Genomic DNA, 23343 nt, shown 5'->3' on the forward strand with positions numbered 1-23343 from the left:
TCTATGATGGGCCCTAGGCAGACTTTGCTGGACAGTCCAGGCGGTGTAGGAGCTGGGCTAGATGGGCGTCTGACTCCCTCAGAGAGGAGCAGGTGCTGACCCCGGTCCGGCCCCCTCTGGGGTCGGGGGGGGAGATGCCTGCCCTGGGGGTGTGCAGACCTGCAGGGTGGGCAGCGAGCTGGGCCCTGGACCCAGTGCCCATGTAGCGAGTAGTTAGCAGGTGCTCTGTGCCAGGCCCTGTGCTGTTCCTGGGGCGTGGCCAGGCCAGGGAAGCGTGTAACACAGACGCACCAGTAAAGTGAACCAGCGTCCATGGGTGTGTGCGCCACATGGACCCTGGCTCACGTGTTTTACGTGTGTTGCCTCATTCACATTCAACAGCAAACCTGGCCCACTTCTGCCCTTCGTATTCTCACTTTATGAAGAAACAGCAGCAAGGAGGGGTCAGGTCACTTGCTTGAGTCCACAGAGCCAGTAAGGGGCAGATCTGGAAGCTGACCCCAGGTTCCTTGTCATCTGGACAAGGTCAGAGTGCATCTGAACAGGTGACTGCAAATGTTCTTAAATGGGGCAGCACTGCCCACCAGGCACCAACACTATGACAGTCGGCAGCTCCGCCCCCAAGGTGTGTCCTCAGGCGGCTCCGTCCAAGTTGCCTGGATGACCCGAGGCTGAGGTCCTGGTGGAGCTCCATAAAAGCCCAGGTGAGACCTGGCAGCCATGGGACTGGCAAGGAAGTATGCTTCCCCACCAGGTGAGTGCAGTAAGGTCTCTTCAAACCAGAGGGCACGGTTACTGCTCTCTCTTGTTCCTGTTGACTGTGACCCTCATACATGAATGGAAATAGTAATCCCGTCTTTGCCTGTCTTACTCCGTAGTTTGGAGAATCAGTTGAGATGAGAGACAGGAACATGTTTCTTTTCTTAGATACTGTGTGCAGGTGTGCACATGGTGTGTTTATAGGAGTACAAGTGAGCGTCGGGGGCGTGAAATGAGATTACACTTAGAATTCAGCTGTCAGGAAATTTAACCATAGACAGATGTGAAAGCCTCTGTTAATGGAGAAAAGGAGTGACTGCTTTCTTGTCAAAATGAAGATGTTTGGTTTTAAACGTACTCAGTTCCTGCCATTTTGAAATGTTTGCCCGTTTCTTTTCAGCCGAGGAAGTGGACAGGTGGGAGCATTTGGTTCGTGTCAGGCAAATGAAGCAATACTAAGAAAAGACTTCTTTTATAGAATGATGGGGCTTGGCAGTTTTCACATGACCTGGGCCCATTAGATCCCAGGGAGGCAGCAAGCTACTTGGATCAGCCCCACGCAGGGCACATAATCTCGCTGCCGTTTACCTTGACCTGAGCTGTCAGAAGGGGGTGTAAAGGCCTGGCACAGTTAAGAAAGAAAGACTAGCTCTGCACTTGCACCTAGGAGAGGCGAATGGATCTGGGCCTGGGTGTCACAACTGCTGGTGGGGCTCCCTGACAGTGAGACAAGGTCTCCGCCCAGGTGCTCAGACATGCAGCATCGGGCTCTGCTTTTTTTCTCCTTTTTTCTTGTGGATGATGCCATCTTGGCATTTATTGAGGCTAAGTGCTCATTTCTCTGCTCTGTATGGTGAGAGGGTCTGCAGAGGTAGATGCAATGGATCTTGCCCTCAAGGTAGTGACAATCTACAAATAATACAAGACGACACCTCATAGGTTCACCTGCCCAGCTTAGACCAAGAGCTCGGGAAGGCAGGGCAGTGCCTTGCCTCTCTCTGCTTTCTTTCATGGCCTCATACGTAGTTGGTGCTCAAGCATTTTTTTTTAAACGTCCTTATTGGAATATAATTGCTTTACAATGTTCTGTTAGTTTCTGTTGTATAACAAAGTGAATCAGCTATATGTATACATATATCCCCATATCCCCTCCCTCTCTCATCTCCCTCCCACCCTCCCTATGCCACCCCTCTAGGTGGTCACAAAGCACCAAGCTGATCTCCCTGTGCTATGAGGCTGCTTCCCACTAGCTAGCTATTTTACATTTGGTAGTATATAGAAGTCTATGCGACTCTCTTACTTCGTCCGAGCTTACCCTTCCCCCTCCCTGTGTCCTCAAGTCCATGCTCTAGGTCTGTGTCTTTATTCCTGTCCTGCCCCTAGGTTCATCAGAACTTTTTTTTTTTAAGATTCCATATATATGTGTTAGCATACGGTATTTGTTTTGCTCTTTCTGACTTACTTCACCCTGTATGACAGTCTCTAGGTCCATCCACCTCACTACAAATAACGCAGTTTTGTTTCTTTTTATGGCTGAGTAATGTTCCATTGTATATATGTGCCACATCTTTATCCATTCATCTGTCGATGGACACTTAGGTTACTTCCATGTCCTGGCTGTTGTAAATAGAGCTGCAATGAACATTGTGGTACGTATCTCTCTTTTTTGTTTTTTACATCTTTATTGGAGTACAATTGCTTTACAATGGTGCTCAAGCATTTGTTATGATTTACTTTCATGATTAACTGCAGGTGGTGCAACTTTTAACTCTGGTGTGGCAAATAGTTTTGACTCACATGCCCACTCCAGTCTGGGGGTGATGCCTGATTGGGCACCGTGTGAAGCTGCTTTAGGATGCAGTCGGAGGAGTGCTGGCTGGAGGCCGGCAAGGGGTGTCTGCTGCAGGGGTGCCTGGGGAGCAGAGGCAGTAGGCACACAGCGGTCATTTGCCTTCCCCGATAAGTGCATCGTGCTTTTGAAAGGGGGGAGGGCAGAAGAACACTCGGGAAATGAAACGCCCCAGTCTTCTCTGGAAGGGTGGAGCAGGATTTAGATCAATAGGAAAAAAATGCTTTCAGTGACGGAGAAGAGCAGTGACAGAGACCAGAGGGTCCGGTGAGTGTGACGTATATGCAGGGTGTTATGGGAGCTGACAGATGGGAGCAGAGGGGGTCGTGGAGGAGGAAAGGGAGCTGGGTGGAACAGAGGCCCTGCGCCCGGCGGGGTAACATATCAGCTGTTTGTTGGTACGTAGAGCATAGACAGATTCTGTAGAGGTCCTTGGGGATGCCAGATGGAGGAATTGAGATGTGATACTGTCCTCTGCTTTTCAAGAAGCTTTCCCAAACGCTCCACACACAATTAGTTGCGCCATCCCACATCTCCCCACAGGAGATTCCCCGTCCTCGGCTTTAGCTTTGATTGTCGTCTGCTCTGTCTAGAAATGTTTATGTATACATCGGCTGTCCTCCACCAGGACGTAGACACTGTCTTAGCCATCTTTGATCTCAGTGCTCAGGACCGCACCTGGTGTGGAACAGATACCCAGGGAATATGGTTGAATTAAATTGAAATAGGGTGCCTGAAGTCCAAGCAAGGTGGGGTGGAGGTGGGCAGTGCCTTCGTGGTGAAGCTGGGTGAGGAGGTGTATGGCTGCCAACCATAGAATGTACCCACTACCAAGGGGTCCCAGGATGAGTGGGATGGGAAGCAGGCCAAGTCTGAGGCATCAGGTTTTCAGGAGTGTGTAGAGTCCCAGAAACCAGTTGGAATTGAAGACAGCAACAGAGAATGGATGAGATGGAAGGAGGAAATCTGGAAAGCTGAGCCTAGATGAATTCCCAGAGGCAGTGACTTGCAGGGCTTATGGGTCCTGTGCACAGAGAACCATCGCTGAGCCTGTGGGTCAAAAGGAATCATCCAAGGAGTTGAATCTCTTGAGAAGTGAGGAGCTGCTGAAGATCCTCTTAGGTGCTTTAACTTTCAGAGAAGCAGAGTGATCCTGTAGGCCCCCAGTATCTAGTTAGGACTTTTGTTTGCAGTTGACCAAAAACCGAACCTCAACTGGCTCCGTTTATTGGCTTTTGTGACTGAAAAGCCCAAAAGTGGGGGGAGAATTTTGCCTTCAGGTTCGGCTTGATCCAGGGGCTCATACAGGAGCATCAGAGCTAGGTGGTTTCCTCTGTCTTTCTGTTCGGCTCTCTCCTCATCTTTTGGCTTGGCTTCCCTAGGTGTTGGCTTTTCATCTTTATGTCCCCCTGGTAACTCTAGACTTATAGCCTCTGAGAGCTCAGTCAAGCCAATGACAGAACTTCTGGCCTAGTGGCTGAGTGAAACCCAGGGCTAGCTTTAACTGGACCTGGTTGGTGGGCATTGGGACGCATGCCTATCCCTGAACCAGTAACCTGGGTCACATGCCGACCCCTGTGACCCCTGGACTGAAAGTAGGAAAGGAGCAATTCTCAGAGGAAAGTCAGGGTGCTGTTACCCTGCGAGTTTTGCCGGCTGGCAAGAACCATAGGGAGCCACCCCCTGCCAGCTGCTTGCTTTACCCCTGCAGCCAAGAAGCAGCTGCCTCTGTGCTGCCGAAAAGCGAGGCCACATCCAGCGAGAGTGCCCTGTCAGCTTCCTCTGCCCTCTTCCCATGGATCAGATGGCTTTGAAGTTGGTCTCCATGGAGCGGTCAGCCAGGCCACCTGCTGGCCACCTTCATTTGTCATCTCGGGTACATTCTGGACGGCATCCCGGGGCAGTGGCCCTGCTTGGCCTGGGTGGTCATGGGATTACTGGGCTGGCGACGGTCCTATGAGGTTTCTGTCCCATCTCCTGGTCCTCCTACTGGGACTCCACTTCCAAAGCCCAGGAGTGCGGCCTTGCCCCTTCCTGTCCCGGTGGCCTTTGATGGTGAGTTTCTGATGGTTCACAGGGCTCTTTCCCACTTCACTGAATCTGATTTTCACCGTCACCTGAGTGGGCAAGGGTGAGTATCCTGGTTTTATGGATGAGGAAACTGAGAAGCAGAAGGGGCAGATAGCTTAGCCGAGTGCCACAAGAAATGGGCTCACTCGCATGTGCTCTACAATTTGTACTTAGAAACCAAAGGTGAAGAAGGAGGAAGGCATGCTGCCTATTCCAGCCAGTCTCTTCATGTGAATGTGGCATCAGCTACCCATTGGCGGCCCTCTAAGTACATTCTTCATTAATACCTGCAGAGGAAAGCATTACCTCTGTTTACATCCCAGCACTCTGAGCTGAGGCCGCCTGCTGCTCCCCGTCCCGTGATCCCCGGTAGAGTTTACTGGAGGTTGAATCACACATCCGAACCCTGTCAGAGTGGCCACAGCTCCCGAGGGCACCTCCTGGAATGTGTGAGGCAGCAGGTGGGAGGGTCTCTCGGGCAACCTCGGGTGACCTGGTCACCTGACAAGGCAATGGCTGCTCTTGGGTCTTGCTGCTCCTGGTTGGCTGTCCTCCCTGGGGTCCCTGGTCCCTCACACGGCTTCCCTCTGGAGCCTGAGTCTGGACATTGCTCATCAGGTCATAGAGAATTGTAATTTCACACTGGAAGACATCATGCATTCAGGCTTCTTGTTTTACAGGTGAGAAACAGAGACCCAGCCTTAGAACCTTACCTCCTCTCACTCCCACCCCCAAGTCCATGGTGTCCCTCAGTCCCTTCATCCTCCCCCTCCCCTCACACCTGTGCTCCTGCAGCCCTGGACCTCTCATCACCCTTGACTGATTTGCCCTTGTGGGTACTCCTCCCTCTGACTAGAGGTGGGGAGGCCGTGGGTGCAGAGCAGGAGCTGTGAGGCTCTTCCCAGGTGTTTAGCCGTGGGCGTTTTCCTGGGACAGGGCCTGCAGTATTGTTATGGGTGGGATGTCTGTGTCCCACCCCCCTCCCCCGCCCGTGTTCATGTGTTCAAAGCTCAACCCCAGTGGGATGTTGTATGGAGGTGGGGCCTTTGGGAAGTGATTTGGGTTAGATTAGGTCTTGAGGGTGGGGCCCTCATGTTGGGATTAGTGCCCTGAGAAGAAGAGGAAGAGATCTCTCTCTCCGTGTATATATTTCCACCAAGGAAAGGCCAGATGAGGACATCATGAGAAGTCAGCCATCTGCAAGCCAGGGAAAAGGCTCTCACCAGACATCAGATCAACTGGCACCTTGATCTTCCCAGCCTCCAGACTGTGAGAAATAAGCCTCTGTTTGTTTCAGCCACCCAGTCTATGGTATTTTGTTATGGCAGCCTGAGCTGACTAAAACAATTATGGAATGTCTTAGCAGGAAGGGCTATTGAATAATGTTTGGTCAAAACTTCTCATTTTGCTCATTTATTTCTTCATTTATAAATACTCAGTATCTATTTTTGTGACAGACTTGGGAATACAGTGACATATGAAATAGAAATGGTCTCTGATTTTATAAGAAATTATCATTTATTGGGAGAGACAAGTATCAAAGAGGTAGTTTTTTTTTTAATTAAAATTTTCCATTGTGAATAGGGCTATGCAGAAATATGGTGAGCTTTGACAGTGGGCCCAAATTTTGTCTGGGAGGTCAGCAAAGCTTTTGCTGAGAAAGTGTCATTTAAGCTGAGCCTCAAAGGACAAGTAGAACTTAGCCTGATGAAAAGGCGGGAATTGGTGGGGGTTGGGGTGGGGGGAGGCATTCTACAGCGAGGGAACCGGATGTGGACCTGAGTCAGTCAGGGGCTGAGCTGGGGCCAGCAGAACACAGATATAGCTCCAAGCCCTGCGTTCTCGCCACAGCCCTGTGCTGGGCTTGTGCTACTGCCGTGTCAGGGTTGTGCGCTCGCCGAAGAGGGGAGTGGACACACACGGGGGTAGGCACACCAGGTGGGTGAAGCAGCGTGGGCAGAGGCATGGAGAAGGGAAAGCATGGACTTGGGAACACAGTGGGAGGGAGCAGCTCGACCCGTGATTTGGAGTGGACACTCCTGCAGGAGAGAAGCAAGCAAGCCAGAAGGTACAGAAGGGTGGAAGGTGAGGGCGTTCACCAGGGGCTCAGGCTGGGATTGAAGGAGAGGGCCTGTGAGATGTTGGGATCAGCTATTTATTGTCTCTACACTCTGACTGTTGATTCCAGGTGTGTCATAGGAAGGGTTTTTGGTAACTTAGAAAGAATCCTACCTTGCTTGTTTTGCTTTTTGGTACATATTGCTAGAATCCCAAGTTCTCATGTTTTTATAGTCCCCTTTCAGTCTGGCTTTGTTGCTTAATTCCTTCTCTTTTTTTCTTCTCTACCTCCTATTAGCACCTGTGTGTACTTTATGTGTGCCGTGTATGGTGCTGGATGCTGGGGTTACAAAGACAGTAAGAGATGATCTCTGCCAATGGGGACCCCGGGACTGCAGGACACAGAAGGGATATGTGTGTGGAGGGGAGACCCTGTACCTTCTGCCAGGGTGTACGCCAGGAGACCACTGCAAAGACTCGGGCCCTGTGGGTAGATGAGCAAAGCAGAGAGGTGAACCTTACATGGCTCATCAAGCCTTTGTTGATCTTTTGACAGCAGGCCGGGAGCTCTGTGAGGGTAGGCGTCAGGCTTTCTGAGGAGGACCCAGGTGCTCAGGGATAGATGGGTAGATGATGGATGGGTGGATGAATGGATGAATGGATGGGTAGATTGATGGTGGATGGATGGATGTTAGTACCTCAGCACTAGTAAAGCAATGCTTAAAAATAGGACAGCTGCCAACCAAGTACAGTCAAAGATCCTGGCATCTCCCATTCCCGGCCGGTTGACGGTTTCTGTTTCTCAAGGCTCTGTGAGGGGTTAACTGGTTTAGAGACTGTTGGTTTAGAGCCTCTGCTGTTTGGTGAAACTTCACTGTTTAAAGAAGATAAATCAGTTTGCAGAATTTGATTTTAAGCCTTTATTTCTCTAGTGACTTGAGTCTCGTGGGGGACTTTGCATCCACATAACAGGGTGGTCTCTGGTGAAGAATTGGTGCTTTCTTAAAAGATGGTTTGCTGGCCCTGCCCACCCAGGATCCCTTGCTAGTGAGGCGGATCCCTGCTGGTGGCTGGTTGAGTGTGCCTGGCAAATGCAGGGAGACTGGGGTGCAGGAATCATGTACTCTTTTTGTTTAGCCTGGGCTAGGGCTTTTAAGGTGCAGTCCCTGCCCAGGGACCACCTCATTTCATGTTCAGTTCTTGAGGGCCCTTGCTCGCCTCTTTTCAGCCATCCCATTCCTTCATCCTTTCTGTGGTTTCTTCCATCCCAGCTGCTGACTCCGTATCTTTTCTGTGCGACGTCTCACGGTCCTTCAGCCAGTTGCACGTTCCCACCCCACCCTGCAAGGACCCTGACTTTTTGGCGGCTTCCTTTCAGATCACTAACCCAACATTCTTTTCTCAAATGAACAATCCTCTTGTGAAGTAATTACCTCCCCTTCCCATGATTGTTGTTTTGCAAGATTTTTTTTTTAACACTACATTTGCTTAAATGTGGAGGTGTATTTGTTTTACTGGAGTCCTTTTTTTTTTTTTTTTTTTGTGGTACGCGGGCCTCTCACTGTTGTGGCCTCTCCCGTTGCGGAGCACAGGCTCCGGACGCGCAGGCTCAGTGGCCATGGCTCACGGGCCCAGCCGCTCCGCGGCACGTGGGATCTTCCCGGACCGGGGCACGAGCCCGTGTCCCCTGCATCGGCAGGCAGACTCTCAGCCACTGTGTCACGAGGGAAGCCCTGGAGTCCTTTTAAATGGCAGGACTGGGGACCAGGATGACACTGGCTTCTGGGCAGACTGGTCTGTCGTGCTCTCCAGGCTGTGGTTGTTCACCTGGCACCATGGTAGAGTCTCTGTAAGAAAGAATCATGTTACAGCAAGGTTATATTTCTTATAGTCAATTCCATCAAGTAATGCACTGAGGATTTTGGAAAGAGAAACCGAAGTCTTCAAAAAGGAGAGAGAGGAGGATGAGAGAGGGGGATAAAAGAACCCTAAACAATTCAGTTGCACGAATGGCCCTTGTATTATTGTGGCAAAATTACTTGTAAGTAAACGCTAAAGAGGAAAAACAAGCTGTGTTTGGTAGGTGTACTCTCTGTTCCCTGTCTTGTTTGTCTGCTCTGCACTATAGCGCTGTGTTGACATAGGGATATAACTGCTATGAATATTGATGGCAGCAAAAGCCTTTTTTTCCCCGTCTGGCCCAGTAAATAAAGCAGAAAGGATAAAACGGGAAGAGGAATTGTAAAATCCACGTGCTGTTTCCAGCTTACCTTGTTCCCTTACAACTCTAACTCGCAAAAACATGTTGACGATCTACCTTTGGTGGTCAGGATCTAATTTGAGTACAGCAGATTGGTTTATTCAGGGATTTTTTGCTTCTTGTTAAAGCAACAGAGCGGCCTTTCCTTTTAGCTCTCCAAGTTAGCGTCACTGCCTCATTGAAGCTTTCCTGGATCTCTCCTCTGTAGCTAGTAGCAAAGTCAGTCTCTATTCCTCAGAATATCCACGGTGGCCTGAGTGCACCTCTCGTGGGAACCCACCACCCAGGGATGTGGCAGTGAACGGGAAGACGAGCCCTTGCTCTCACGAGGCTCACAAGGAGTGTAGAGAGTAAACAGAGGAGTCCTTGGAGGTCTGCGTGTGGCACGAGGGGGCACGCACGCTGCTCCTCTGGGAGGTTTCAGCGGCTCACCCCAGCCTGGAGGATGTGGCTGGCTGTGCGGAGGGAGTAGGTCGTGGTCCGAGAAGGCCTCGCAGCCTGCTGAGGGGTGCGGGGTGCATGGGATGAGATGAGCCAGGCTGAGAGCAGGACCTGATGGCAGATCTGGACGAAGCGTGAGTGTGGAGGTCGGGGATGAGCTAGGCTTTTAAAATTGAAAACACATTGACTCTGGCTAAGTGACACCACAGAGGAATTTATTAGACCGCTAGGATGGTGTTCTGAGGATCAAGGGGTGCTCTGGGGGCACGTTAGGAATACAGGGAAGTTGGGGGGGGGAGAACCGATGAACTGGCTTTTCAGTGTGACCAGTGGGGAGTCGATAATGGGGGTAAAGCCTGGGGTACCGCCGGGGTTAGATGGTTTCCCTGCTGGTAAAGAGGAAGGATGCAGTGGTAAGACTCGGTGAAGTCCCACTCGGGACTGGGACTCGTCTGCGATGGAGGGGTGGCACTCTGGCGGCGGACGGCTAGACCCCAGGGTGGCTTAGGCAAAAAAGTGCTCACATGGAACAAAGCAAGTCCTTGCAGGGGAGAAGTTGTCTCACCCTTTGGCCTTATCAGAGGGCAGAACTGCTTATGAAGGTGCAGAGCTGCTCTTTGTCAGTTCCCTCTCCTGGGATGTCCTCTGTGTACCACAATTGAACCCCCACCTCTTGCACCAGACTAAACCTTTCGAAGATAGGACCACAGTGGAGCCATTTTTCTTACCTTGGCTCCTGTGTGGGGCCCATCGCGCAGAAGAGGTGCTCACTAGGCATTTCCTGAGCCAAATTTATTCACCCCCTTGCGCCAAGTATCTTAATAAATGAATTCTGTGACTTCCATTTTCCTGAGGCATTGGTAACTTTCCTCAGGTCTCACAGAGGGGAATTAATATCAGCAGGGGACTTTATGGGCTGTATGGGACAGTTTTAATTACTTACGAGTTTTCATTTAGTTATTATTTCAATAGCTTTTTTGCCAGCAAATGCCTCTTGTAAAATTAATCGCACACATCTCAGTGGTCTATATTTCTATTGAAACCAAAGCTGTATAAAGAAAACCTTTGTAAAAGAGGAAAGAGCCAACATTTTTAGACCTGCTGATGGATGCATTTTCTCCAGCTCATGGAATCGCATGAGTTGGAACTGGAAAGGTCCTAAGAGCCCTCTAGCCTGAGGGTGGCATCTCGGAGGTCTGTGGCAGTCAAATGGGAGTGGCTGCTGAGTCTGGAAGAAGAGGAGGATTCAGGGGCTGAGTCCAGGCTCCCTGGGAACGTGCGTGGTGACCCATCAGTAGTGTCAGCCGGGAGAGGCAGCACGCCAGCAAGGAGGCTGTGGGCTTGCTGTCCTGAATCCCTTCCCCTTACTGTGCAGGTGAGGAAACTTAGGTCCAAGGGATTGGAGGGACTTGCCGAGGTCACCTTGCTGCTCAGTGACAAAGATGATCCTGACTTAGAAGTCAGATGGAAACCCGAGAGGAAGAGAGGGTCAAAGCAGATGCAATTTGCTTTCTTCCAAAGGATATTCTGTTCAAAGCCCTGTGGGAATCTTTGTTGCATCCTTGTGCTTTTCTGGGCCTGATTTGGCAATCTTGGGAGGAAAACACGCTGTATTTTGCAAATGTGTGCAAATAACAAACGTGCTGTTATGTCCTAGGCAGAGTCACTGCACACACAAGGCAGGTTGCAAAGTGCAGTAATATAGCCACTGATGAAAAGTGTTTTACACTTAGTTGCTTATGAGAAATTCAGTGTTAGAATTAAAATGCCTTCTTGCTCCAGGTGCAGTGTTAATTGTTCCATTTCTCATAATAAAACTTTGCTTGGAGAAGAATGTTTATATCTCTGAGATACTGATCTAATCCCTGTTTCTTTTCTTCTTCCCCATCCCCCCGCTTTTTTAAATTTCTTCGTTTCTCTTCACAGGAAAAAGTAGAATATGCCTTCCTGATTATTTTTACAGTCGAAACATTTTTGAAGATTATAGCGTATGGATTATTGCTACATCCTAATGCTTATGTTAGAAATGGATGGAATTTACTGGATTTTGTTATAGTAATAGTAGGGTAAGTCCCTTTTATTTGAGGAATTTTTTTTTTTTTGGGGGGGAAAATGGGAGGTGGGGAGTAACAGAAAACAGTATTTTAAAGGAACAGGGTTGGTCCTTCGTGCCAATGATTGCTGCCAGAACGTGTCAGGAGTTCTTTGAAGCCTGATGATGCTGCTGTCGGTCTCTGGGCAGAAACCAATTTGAAATTCTCTTGTTGTTACTCCCTCTTTCAGTAACGTGTTAAGGAAGGAAGTTTAAGCTCAGCTTGTGATGTGACAGGGTTCATCTTACAGGGCCTTGGGCCTCCACAAATAGGCCAGCCCTGCTGGTGCTTTGAGTCCAACGTGTACAGCTCTTATGCTTAACACCCCATTAAGTTAAAAAACCAAAATAAAACAGTAAAAAAGTAATAAATCCTTCATAGCAGTGAGGTACTCTGCTATTTAACATCCCTTGAGGAAAGCTATTAATTTTTTCTGCTGAGTTGGGAGAAAAGACGTGGCACGCTACTATCCCATTTCACATAACAAAACAAGTGTTTGAAGAATATCAGATATCCGACATGAAATGAAATAAACCAGAAAATGCAAAGAATCAAGCCTTCTCCCCGAATCCTGTCACAGGAAGAAGACACCAACAGTTTCAGTTAAAGGAGAATGTTAAAATAAAAAACAGTGGAAAAAAAGAAAAACAGTGGCCTGTGTTATTCTGGTCCTTCAACACCTGGAAATGTTTCCAGCAAGAGAAAATGAATCAGTGTCGGAGGAATGCTGGGTCTTTGGACCAAATACCCACATAGGAAAATAAGATCTATTCCTTTGCTGAGTCTTAGTTGCCTAGCTGTAAAATGGGTTGCTCCTAAAATTATATTTTCTCCTATATAGAGAGAATGTTAAATGGCCTTTCTGTTTTTATCTCCATGACTTCATTCAAATGACTTGTGCAGTTGAGCAAGGTGATTTTTCTTTTGGATTATTCTTTATCATGAATCCTTTAGCTTTTTGTGGGAGACTAATACTGCTGGATATTGGGAGAGTGAGATAAATTTTGAGCCTGTTCTTTCAAACCTAGGAAATTAAAGTGGGATCCAGAGTTAGCCCAACAGGATGATTAGACTTATGGAGAAAAATGTTAACTTTTGCAAAAACCACCCTAGTACATTGGACTCTAAGGTATTGTGGCAGAGGTAGTGCAGCATGAACTAAAATGAAGATACGTATCATACCTTCCTGTATTTGATGAACTTTAACAAGGAGTGGCAAGCAGGAGCCTTGCAGGTCTCTTGGTTCTGGAATAATCTTGCTGTGACTCTCCTGACCCTGGACTTCCTGTTCAGCTAGCCTATGGAGCTGCTTAGCCCCATTTCTTTTGTCTCTACCCTACAAATCATCTTTCTGTTTGGAGGCATTTTTCGGATTCTCATACAGCACAAAGACAGGGAACCAAGAAGAGTGCGATAGTCTCATTGAGTTGAAGAGACAGAGACGAGTTCAGGGAGGCTGAGGTGGCTGAAATTTGAGAGGCATGATGTGGGAGCGGCGAGGGAGGTATTGAGAGAAAGAGGTCTGTAAGCATGCCTTGGGGTCGTCTTGAGTTTTGGCTAAAGACTAAGCTACCCTACATGGGATGATAGTCCATAAGGCCAGGCAAAGATTATGAGTAGGGAAAAAAGAAAATCTGGGGGGCTATAGCTGACTAATAACTAGGACTCACATAGGTCTTTGAGTTGTTCAAGTTATGACCAACCAGAGTGGAAAGACCTCGTTGAACACCCTGGACTGTCAGTGGAGACCCCGGAAGGGCCATTAGTAGTACGGGCTAACTAACTCTAGAGCAGGGATTGGCAAACTGTGGTCAGTGGGCCAAATTCAGCCTGCTACCAATTTTTGTAAAGTTTTACTGTAACACAGTCACAAGTATTTGTTTACATAGTTGAGTTGTGTGGTTTAGGTCCACAAAGCCTAAAATATTTACTGTCTGGACCCTTACAAAACAATTTTGCCAACTCTTGTTCTAGAGTAAAAACCATCTGGAACCCTTAGTAATAATATTTGAAAAGAAGCCTGAAAAGGAGCAAACTGACATGCAAGTAACTTAAGTGCCTGCCAAAGCAAAACTCAACACTCTTTAAAGGAAGACCACAAAATCCAGATAATTAAAGTGTTCAGCATCCTGTCAGATATTACTAGACATGTGAAGAATTGTGACCCATAATCAGCAGGAAATAGAAACAGGCCTAGAAATGACAGACATGGTGGGATTAGTGGAGAATTCCTTTACAGGACTTTTAAAACTGCTATTATAAATATGTTTATGGACCTAAAAGGAATATATGACTAGAGTGAGAAAAGATGGGACAATGTAAAAAAAAGAACCAAATGGAACTTTGAGAGCTGGAAAACATATCTGAAATGAAAAATTCCCTGGATTGGCCTAACAGCAGATTAGACTCAATGGAAGAAAATAATCAAGGAATTTGAAGATATAGGAGTAATACAAAGAATAATGATGGAAAATAAATGAATACCACCTTGGTGACCTGTGGGGCAATATCAAGTCATCTAACATACATATATTTGGAGTCCCAGAAGATAGGAGATAGAAGGGAGACAGAAAAAAATATTTGAAGAAATAGTCCAAAATTTCTTAATGTGATGAAAAATATAAACTCACAAATCCAAGAAGCCCAACAAAGCCCGAGCAAAGTAAACGTGAAGAAAGCTACATCAAGGCACATCATGATCATAAATGGCTCAAAAGCAAAGATAAAGAGAAAATCTTAAAAGTAGAGAAAAAGCCAAGCAACTGTGCAAGCAACTGTGCAAGCCAGAAGACAATTGACATTTTTAAAGTGCTAGGGGACGATGTCCACGTAGAAATCTTATTCAATGAAGATATCTTTAAAAATTGAAGCAAGAAAGAAAATTTCCAGACAAACCACAGCTGAGAATTCATCAGGAGACCTGCACCTTAACAAATGTTAAAGGAATTTCTTCACGCTGAAGGAAAATGACAATAGATAGAAGCATGGATCTATACAAAAGGAATGAAGAATGCCAGAAAGGATGAGTGCATGTGTAAATATAAAAACATTTTTCTCATTTTAAAATCTTTTTAAAAGTAATTGATTATTTAAAGCAAAAATAACAGCAGTGTATTGGGGGGTTTATAACATCTATAAAAGTAAAATATATGACAACAGTAGCACAAAGGACAGAAACAAGGAAATAGCCATATACTATAGGAAGGTGCTTTGCAGTTGGTGGAGTCATTTGAAGGTAGACCATGAGAAGTTAAAGATGTATGTTGTAAACCCTAGAGCACAGGCCAGCAAACTTCAGCCCATAGAACAAGAAGAGTTTATTGCCTCCCCTGCCCCCCAACGCTGACAAAGTATTTTATTGTCTGCTTTAGCAGATTAAGTTTTATTGGAAGACAGGCACACTCACTAATGTTTATGGCTATTTGGTGTTAGGATGGAAAAGTTGACTACTTGTGACAGAGACCCTATGGCCTGCGATTCCTAAAATAGTTACTATCTGGTGCTCTACAGAAAACTTTTGCTGACACTTGATCTAGAGGAGACACTAGAGAAATAAAGTGGTATAGCTAATAAGTCTGTATTGGAGATTAAATGGAATTTTTTAAAATCTCAATTTTTTAAAACAGGGAAGACAGGAACAATGGACAGGGCAAATAGAAAACAAATAGCAAGATGGTAGATTTAAACCTACCCTTATTTAAAATCCACCCTTACTTAAAATCCAGAGGTTATCAGATTTTATATGTGTATAAAAACAACACTCAACTCTATAGTGTCTGTAAGAAACGTAATTTATAAAGACATAAATAATTTGAAAGTAAAAGGACAGAAAAATATATATCATGCAAAACTAATCAAAAGAAAGCTATATTAATAACCAACAAAGTAGACTTCAGAAAAGGGAATATTATCAAGGATAAAGAAAGACACTTTATGATGATAAAGGTGTCATTTCATGAAGATGATGTAATAATCCTAAGTGTGTATATATACACAGACACACCTGTGTGTGTGTGTGCCTGTATCTATGCATACATACACACAATAGCAGATCTTCAAAATATACGAAGCAGAACCTGATAGAACTGAAAGGGGGAATAGACAAATCTTCAGTTGTACATTTTAATACCCCTCCTTGAGGAGTGTTGATAGAACATCTAGTCAGAAAATCACTAAGGATATAGGGAGATTTGAACAGTACCATCAACCAATTTGAATTAATTGACTTTTTTAGAACACTGTACCCAACAAGAGCAGAATACACATTCTTTTCTCATGCATGTGGAACATTCGGCAAGAAAGACATATTCTGGGCCATAAAACAAGTCTCAGTGAATTTAAGAAGATTAAAATCATATTAAATTATATGTTTTGAATGAATTTAGCAATGTTTCTGGATAAAATGTCAGTATAAAAAAGTATGTGAATTTCTATATATTAGTCATGAACAATTTGAAAATAAAATGTTAATGACATTATTATTTACTATGGCATCAAAAACCATGAACTATTTAGGGATAAATAGTACACTGAAAATGACTAAACCTGCTGAGAGAAATTAAAGAAGACTTAAATACATGGAATGATGTACCATGTTCATGGACTGGAAGACTCAGTATTGTTGGAATATCAGTTCTTCCCAAATTGAGGTATAGATTGAATCCTAATCTAAATCCCAGTAAGATTGTTGTAGAGATGGACAGATTTATTCAAAAATTTATATGGAAATCAGAGAGGCTCTAGACTAGACAAAGAAATCTGTAAGAACAAATCTGGAACCTGATTTTAAGACTTCCTATAAAGCTCCAGTAGTCAGGACAGTGTGATATTAGAGTAAGGAATAGACATAAAGATCAATGGGACAGAATAGGGAGTCTAGAAATAAACCCATATGGATGTGATCAATTGTTTTTAGACAGAGGTGCCTTGATGACTCAATGGGTTGAGGAAACATTTTTCAACAAATAGCACTGGAACAACTATTTATCCATATGAAAAAGAAGACTCCATTCTTACCTCATACTGTATACAAATATTACCTTAAAATGAATCATAGCCCTATATTTAAAACTATAACATTTCTAGGAGAAAATCTTTATGACTTTGGGGTAGGCAGAGATTTCTTAGGACCCAAAACGCACTTGGCATAAAAGAAATAATTGAAATTTTGAACCTTATCAAAATTTAAAACTTTTCTTCAAAGGGGACACTGTGAAGAAAATGAAAAGATAAGACACAGATTGGGAAATAATATTCCCAATACATATATTTGTATTCCCAATACATACCAAGGACTTGTATTCAGTATTTATAAAGAACTCTTATAACTCAAGGAGATGACCCAGAAGGTAAATGGGAAAAAAATTTGAATAGGTCTTCACAAAAGAAGATATGTAAATGGTCAACAAGCACCTGAAAAGATGTTCAATGTCATTGGTAATTAGAGAAGTGCCAATTAAAACAACAGTGACATAGCACTACATACCCACTAGTATTAGTAAAAAGACCAACGATACCAGATTTTAACCAAAATATGGAGCAACTGGAACTCTTACACACTGCTTATAGAAATGGAAAACGGTACTATCACTTTGGAAAAGTTTGCCAGTTTCTTACAGTGTTAACCATACACTAACCATATGACCCTATTACCAGGACTATCCTGGGTACTTACCCAAAATAAATGAGAATACCTGTTCACAAAGAGACTTCATTCATAATAGAGAAAAACTGGTAACGACCCAAGTATTCCTCAACAGGTGAATGGATAAACTCATTGTGGTATGTTCATACAGTGGGATATCAGTCAACAATAAAAAGAAATGAACTGCTGATAAATGTAACAGCTTGGATGAATCTCAAAACCATAGAGAACAAAAAAAGATAAACAAAAAGGAGAACATGTTGTGTGACTCCATTTAGGTAAGATTCTAGAAAAGGAAAAAACAACCTAAAGTGATAAACCAGATAAAGTCAGTGGATACCTGAGGCTGAGCTGAGGATGACTGTAGGAGGCATGAGAGGACTGTTTGAGATATTGGGAAGGCTCTCTGTCTTGGTTGTGGTGTTTGTTACTGGGGCTTATGCATTCATCAAAACTCATCTCATTGTACACCTTAAATGGGTGTATTTTATTATGTATAAATTAAGCTGCAATAAAGTTGGTTTAAAAAGTAAAAAATCATCTAGGAAACTAAAGTCGAACTGGACTTGGTCTTTTTTTCTCATTAAATATGAAAAACTTTAGAACATCAGATTACCTTTTATCTAAAATACGTACTAAATTGTAGTCAAAGAGCAGAAGAAAAGTTCAAAAAGAAAAAGAAAAATTAAATTATTAATGTCTTCCCTTGAATCAGACTCCTGCTCACTGAAGTTGCCAACTGCCAACTCTGTCTTCATCCAATGGATTTTCCGTTCGAAGTCAACCATGACCTATCGCTTTTGTCAAGATTCCCAATAACAGGGACATCAAGAAAGTAATTGATATTTCTAAGATGTTAACTGTGAATAATGTGACCACAGGAAGGTTCAGCATGTCTACCGGAGCTGATATAATTCTCTTATAGCAGAGTTTGATCTGAGTCAACTTTTATCCCACTCCTCTAAATTTCTCAATAAACACGTATTTCAAGCATTCAAGCTCATCACTTAAGCTTTTGTGAACATGGGGGGCTCATTCTGGTGCTTCTCATTTGTGTCAGTTTGGGTAGCTCCTTGCCTTTTCTTCCTGTCTTGGGGTAAACTTTTAATAACAGTCTAGGATCAAATACTTTCTCCTCTTGTCCACATCTCTTCAGGCACATGGTACTTATTTTGTTCGGGTGGAGCAGTGAAAGGAGTAGAATCACAGAATATTAGAATGGGAAGGGCGGGGCTCTGGATCATTCAATCAGTTTACAGAGTAGGAAACTTAGGCCCAGAGGAGGAGAGGGACTTTCCTAATGCCTCCTAACTCTTAGGAATGGAAGCATGCCCTGACCCCTTGAGCCCTCCAGCTGTCTGGAAACAGCAGCCGGCTTCCCTCTCTGAGTCAGGCTCCTCTGTGATGGGAGAGACATTGTTCACCTGTTTTCAAGGCATCGCCGAAGAACAGGGGATAAAAGGGCCATAAAGTGTACATTGCAAAGGTACACTGATACTTGAAAGCAGTCTTAAGTTACCACCTGCATAAATTATTTTCCTAACCCTTTGGGATGAAAATTCCTGTGGCTGCTGCATTTCAGAAGAGTTTGAGGTTTTCTTTCTTCCTTTTGCTTTGTTTTTATGACACTGTGAACTTGTTTTGGAGGGGAGACTTTTAACTTTATTTAGCCTTGCTGCAGGGGTTTATAGTAATTACAAAACTATGCTAATGAGAGAGACCTATCATAAATCTGATATATTTCCCCAGTCATAACCAGAAAGAGCCCACCTTCTGTAGCTTTGACTTATTCCCTCCCTGTTCCCCACCCCCCGCCAGGTTCATTGCTCATTGCGGTACTGTTATTAAAACAGATGACCTGTCTCTAAACACCCCAGAATGACATGACTGTGCCCCATCAGGACTGTAATCAGACCACCCTGTGTTTTATGGACTTAGTGTCTTGGCCATCCAGAGGCACGCCAGTGGGTGCAGAGTTTCTGTTTTGCTGCTAATTAAACTTTGGAAACCTTTTCTTTGTTGCTGGGCCAATCATTTCCACAATCTGATTGGCCAGAGTTGATTCTATTTGAAATGGGCAAATTTCTATTTATTCTGAAAAACAAGCAACAATTCCAAAGAACAAATGTTTATTTGAAAGAGCAAAAAAGTAACTGTCAAATGAGCGGATTGCCTGAAAATAGCTTTATCCGAAAAGCCTTCTGAGAGTAGGGAAAAATTTGTCGTGGCTGCCAGATACAATATTATTCACATTTCAAAAGAGAAAATGACGATCTTAATACCTTCTCTTAGGTTTCTGCTCTTGGCCTTTGCACAGCTCCTTAGCATCTTGTGATTTACATCATTCCCTGAACAGCCCTTTGGAGGTGGAGGTGGGGGTGTGTATGTGTCAGTGACTGTATTGGAAGTGGCATAACATATCGTTTAAGATTTGGAACTTTGGAGTCATTCATGCATTCATTGTTTATTCATCACATATTTTTTGAGTGCCTCCTGTGTGTCAGGAACTGTTCTAGGCACTAGGCTGGAACAGACTAAATGAACAAATGAACACACAGACTACAGTTCCCTGCCCTTACGGAATCTCAGGGCGTCGAACATACCTGGATTCAGGTTTTAGTTCTGCCACTAGTTTGTGGCCTTGGGCGAGTTACTTGTTCTCGCCAAGTTTGTTTTTTCACGTGTAAAATGATGTTCATGATAACTCCCACTGCCTAACATTTTTGAGGATTAAGGAGATAATTTTAAGTGTTTAGCACACGGTGAGTCCTCATAAATGGCAGCTGCTGGGGCAATTCCACCATCATCACTGGAAGAGGGGATTCAGCAGGGAGCCAGGGCGCTGACATGCTAGGATGCTCCACTGGCAAGAAAACAGGTGAGATCAGTCCCCATCCCTAGTCCTTCTAGATGTAGGGGTCACGGCCAGGAGTCACAGCTTGGTTCTTACCTCTGCTTTTCCTTCCCTCTACTTAAGCAGCAGCCTGACAGAATTGGCCCTTGTTCAGAAATAACTACTCTCACCATCCTGTTTTGCTTCCCTGGGTGACAGACTCTAACATTTCTTCCCCTCTTCTTCTTTCAGATTGTTTAGTGTAATTTTGGAACAATTAACCAAAGAAACAGAAGGCGGCAACCACTCCAGTGGCAAATCGGGAGGCTTTGATGTCAAAGCCCTCCGCGCCTTTCGAGTGTTACGACCACTTCGACTAGTATCAGGAGTGCCCAGTAAGCACGTTTCGTTTCCTAAAGCCAGAAGTTTGTTGATTTTTATCCTTCTGGGTGGGTCTCGGGATTATGAAACAGGGTGCGATGAGGTGAGTTGCTGTGCACCAGCCGAGGGCTCAGCAGGTGACCGTGGAGGCCTTCGCCATTTACAGAGCACTTTCGCTTGTATTGTCACTTCGGGTCCCCGTGACAGCCCCGACCGGGGGTGGAGGGGGGTGGAGGGGGGCAGTAGTGATTGTTGTCTTCCTGATTTTATATTAGAGGGAATCTTCTCTCGTGCAGAGACCAAGTGGGTGGTGGCAGGAGACCTTGAGTTCAGGCCTCCTGATTGCAGTCTGGTCTTCGTCCTCTGACATCTGCTGCCATCAGCTCCTCCCACTCTCAGGCCTGTCCCTTTGAACGTGGTGGGTTATGGGGATGAGGGTGTTGGAGGCCTCAACTGACTGCCTTTTTTCAAAGTGAGAGCAGCAGGGGGCTGGGATCCTGAAAGTCTATTTAACTCTCCCACGGAGGGACTGTGCCCGTCTCACTCGGGGGTGAAGAGGTGAATGCTTCTGTGTCCTCCCTGTATGTAGGGCACAGTAGCACCTGCCTGAAGGTGGTTGTGAAGTCTGAATGCAGTAATGCAGGGAGAGCCTTCAGCGCAAGGTCTGGAGCACAGAGAGGGCCCTCAGTGTGAGAGATGCTGTATCACCCACTAGCCTACTCTACCTGTCTGTGCCAGGCCCTAGTTTGCTTCTTGCTCCAGATCTCCAGGCCAGGTTCAGTGCCACCTGAGTTGGAACAGATGCCCCATCTGTGCCCTGGCCAGGAACTTCCATAAGGAGCGTGGCATATGCTTCCCTGGGCTCTACTCATGATAGGACATCCCTACTGGGAACTTCAGACGGTGGAAGTTTTAGTGCCTCTCCAAGGACTGTGGCTGTGAGTTGGCTGCCTGCTTCCAGCTGCAGGACAGATACGGGATTGCAGGCTGTGCCTTTTTTTCACAGCTCATAAAGCCATCAAAAGAGCACAGGTCATGTTTTTGCCTCTCCAGAAGTTCTTCATGAAATTTTTATTAAACCTGTTGGCACTCAGAACGCACCAAAAATTGTCTGGAAAAAAAATTTCAAATTTAACATTTTAAAATGTAGGAAGTGGTGTTTTATGTGTACTTGTTTTTCCAGATTGTTCCTTTATTTTCATTGAAAAAGATCAGCACAAGTCAAAACCACAGAACCTTCTGGAAGCAATTGAGAAAAATCGAAATACCTTGGAAATGACTGGCCCTGTTACTTGTAACATGATTAAATGAGAAGCTCAGTGAGCAAACATGAGGTTTCAGATTCAGTTGTTACAGCTTAATCTAATTTCGGAGTAACCACGGCAACTTTTTTCCCCCAAAGAGCAAATGACAGGCCAGCCTGCCTGCGGTATGTGCTGTGAGCAGACATGCGGGTGCAGTGGCTTTGTGGGTCTGAGTCACGTGTGAGGACTTTCTCAGCTCATGTTCATTAACTGCCTTGGAGCAGCCACGTCTCTCATCAGAGCCAGCTGGGCTTTGGGGACATGGGTCAGGGGCTCTGCGTCACGCTCTTTCCCATGCAGTTGGCAGCAGTGGACTAGGGATTTCTTATATACTTGAAGTTGTTAAAAATGCCTGGGAAGGTGTGACTGTTTATACTGATCTGGGAGTTGTCTAATCCCTTCTCAAGAGAACTCAGACTGTCCTACAAGACATGATTTTGTGTGTGTATGTGAATATATGTTCATTCATTGGAAGGTAAACATGTGTTTCAGATAGAGTCCTTCAGATGTTTGTGAAGCTCTTAACTAGCTCCACACAGGTAACTGATAAATATGTATCAGAATCCTAGACCATCAAATGGGAAAGAACCCTCAAGATCATCTGGTCCACAATCACCACCTTCTAGATGAGGAAGGTCATCGAAACCTTGGGCAGCTTCTCATGGCTAGGGCGTGGCCAAACAGGACCAGACCGGCGGCCTCCCAGTTCCTGGCCCACTGTTCCTTCTGCTCCGTTTCACTGCCTCCTTGGTTAGAGTCCTGTGAGATCTGTTGTGCACATTGGTTATACACAAAGGAGCCCAATGTCATGAAAGTGTACACATTCACAATAAGATACAATGTCATTATTTCATAAATTTGGCCAATCTGAAATATAATAGTCACAATAAACATAGACACACGTATGAAACATAGGGCTCACTGCCATACCACTGAGAAGAGCTAACTGCTGGGTGATGATTTTGGATGGCCCATCCATGTCTTAAAAAAAGAAACACAAACAAACCCAAATGAAAAAGCAAACAAAAAGCCCCTTGCCCAAGTAGATTAGAGCGTACGTTTCTTTTCCCCTCCATCTTTTCCTTATAGAAGGCAGAAACATTCAAAGTCATCCGATTGATCATTTTTTCTCCAAAAGAAACCATTTGAACATTTAAGTATCCGAAGACAGTATGTAGGAGTTCTGTCTTAATGCAAGTCTGGAAAGAGGTTCTTTGCGAGTCTGAAACCCTCTTATCGCCCTTCCCTCCCCATCCCATCCCCCAGATCTTCCCATGTGCTTCTTATCAAGGCGAACTTTTGCTGTTATCGCTGATAAGTATTTTTGCTTGGTGTGTTCTGACTTCTAACGTATTTAATTCTAGCATCTCAGCCTCTTTTGTTCTTTCATTGTTTGAATATGTATTGAGAAAGTGAGAAGATACTAGAAAAGGGCAGTTTGGAGGAGAGAGAGACAGCAGGGAGAGGAAGGGAAAGAGAAAGAAAAAAGGGGGAAAAGAGTGAGCTAGTCGAGTGGAAGCTGAGGTAGGTCCCGGTGTTGGGAGGAGCGCAGGGCACGTGCAGGGGCGTCAGGTGGCCTGGATCTAGTCCGGCTCTGGTTTCCTGCCGACCGCTCTCCCTGTGGCTCCTGCTTCCCTCCCCCCAGTCCAGA

The 23343-nt window shown here is 45.2% G+C and overlaps 1 protein-coding gene across 11 annotated transcripts in view; it reads left to right on the forward strand.

Moving 5' to 3' along the window:
- The window catches only part of CACNA1D (calcium voltage-gated channel subunit alpha1 D), a 320771-nt gene that overhangs the window by 153282 nt on the left and 144146 nt on the right, over positions 1-23343 (forward strand). For all 11 annotated transcript variants that reach the window (XM_067754765.1, XM_067754769.1, XM_067754766.1 and 8 more), the window contains exons 4-5: positions 11364-11503; positions 20260-20402. In XM_067754765.1, coding sequence (XP_067610866.1) covers positions 11364-11503; positions 20260-20402 — 283 coding nt within the window. The remainder of the gene's footprint in view (positions 1-11363; positions 11504-20259; positions 20403-23343) is intronic.

Source organism: Pseudorca crassidens, chromosome 10 (assembly GCF_039906515.1).
Source record: "Pseudorca crassidens isolate mPseCra1 chromosome 10, mPseCra1.hap1, whole genome shotgun sequence".
Taxonomy (NCBI): domain Eukaryota; kingdom Metazoa; phylum Chordata; class Mammalia; order Artiodactyla; family Delphinidae; genus Pseudorca; species Pseudorca crassidens.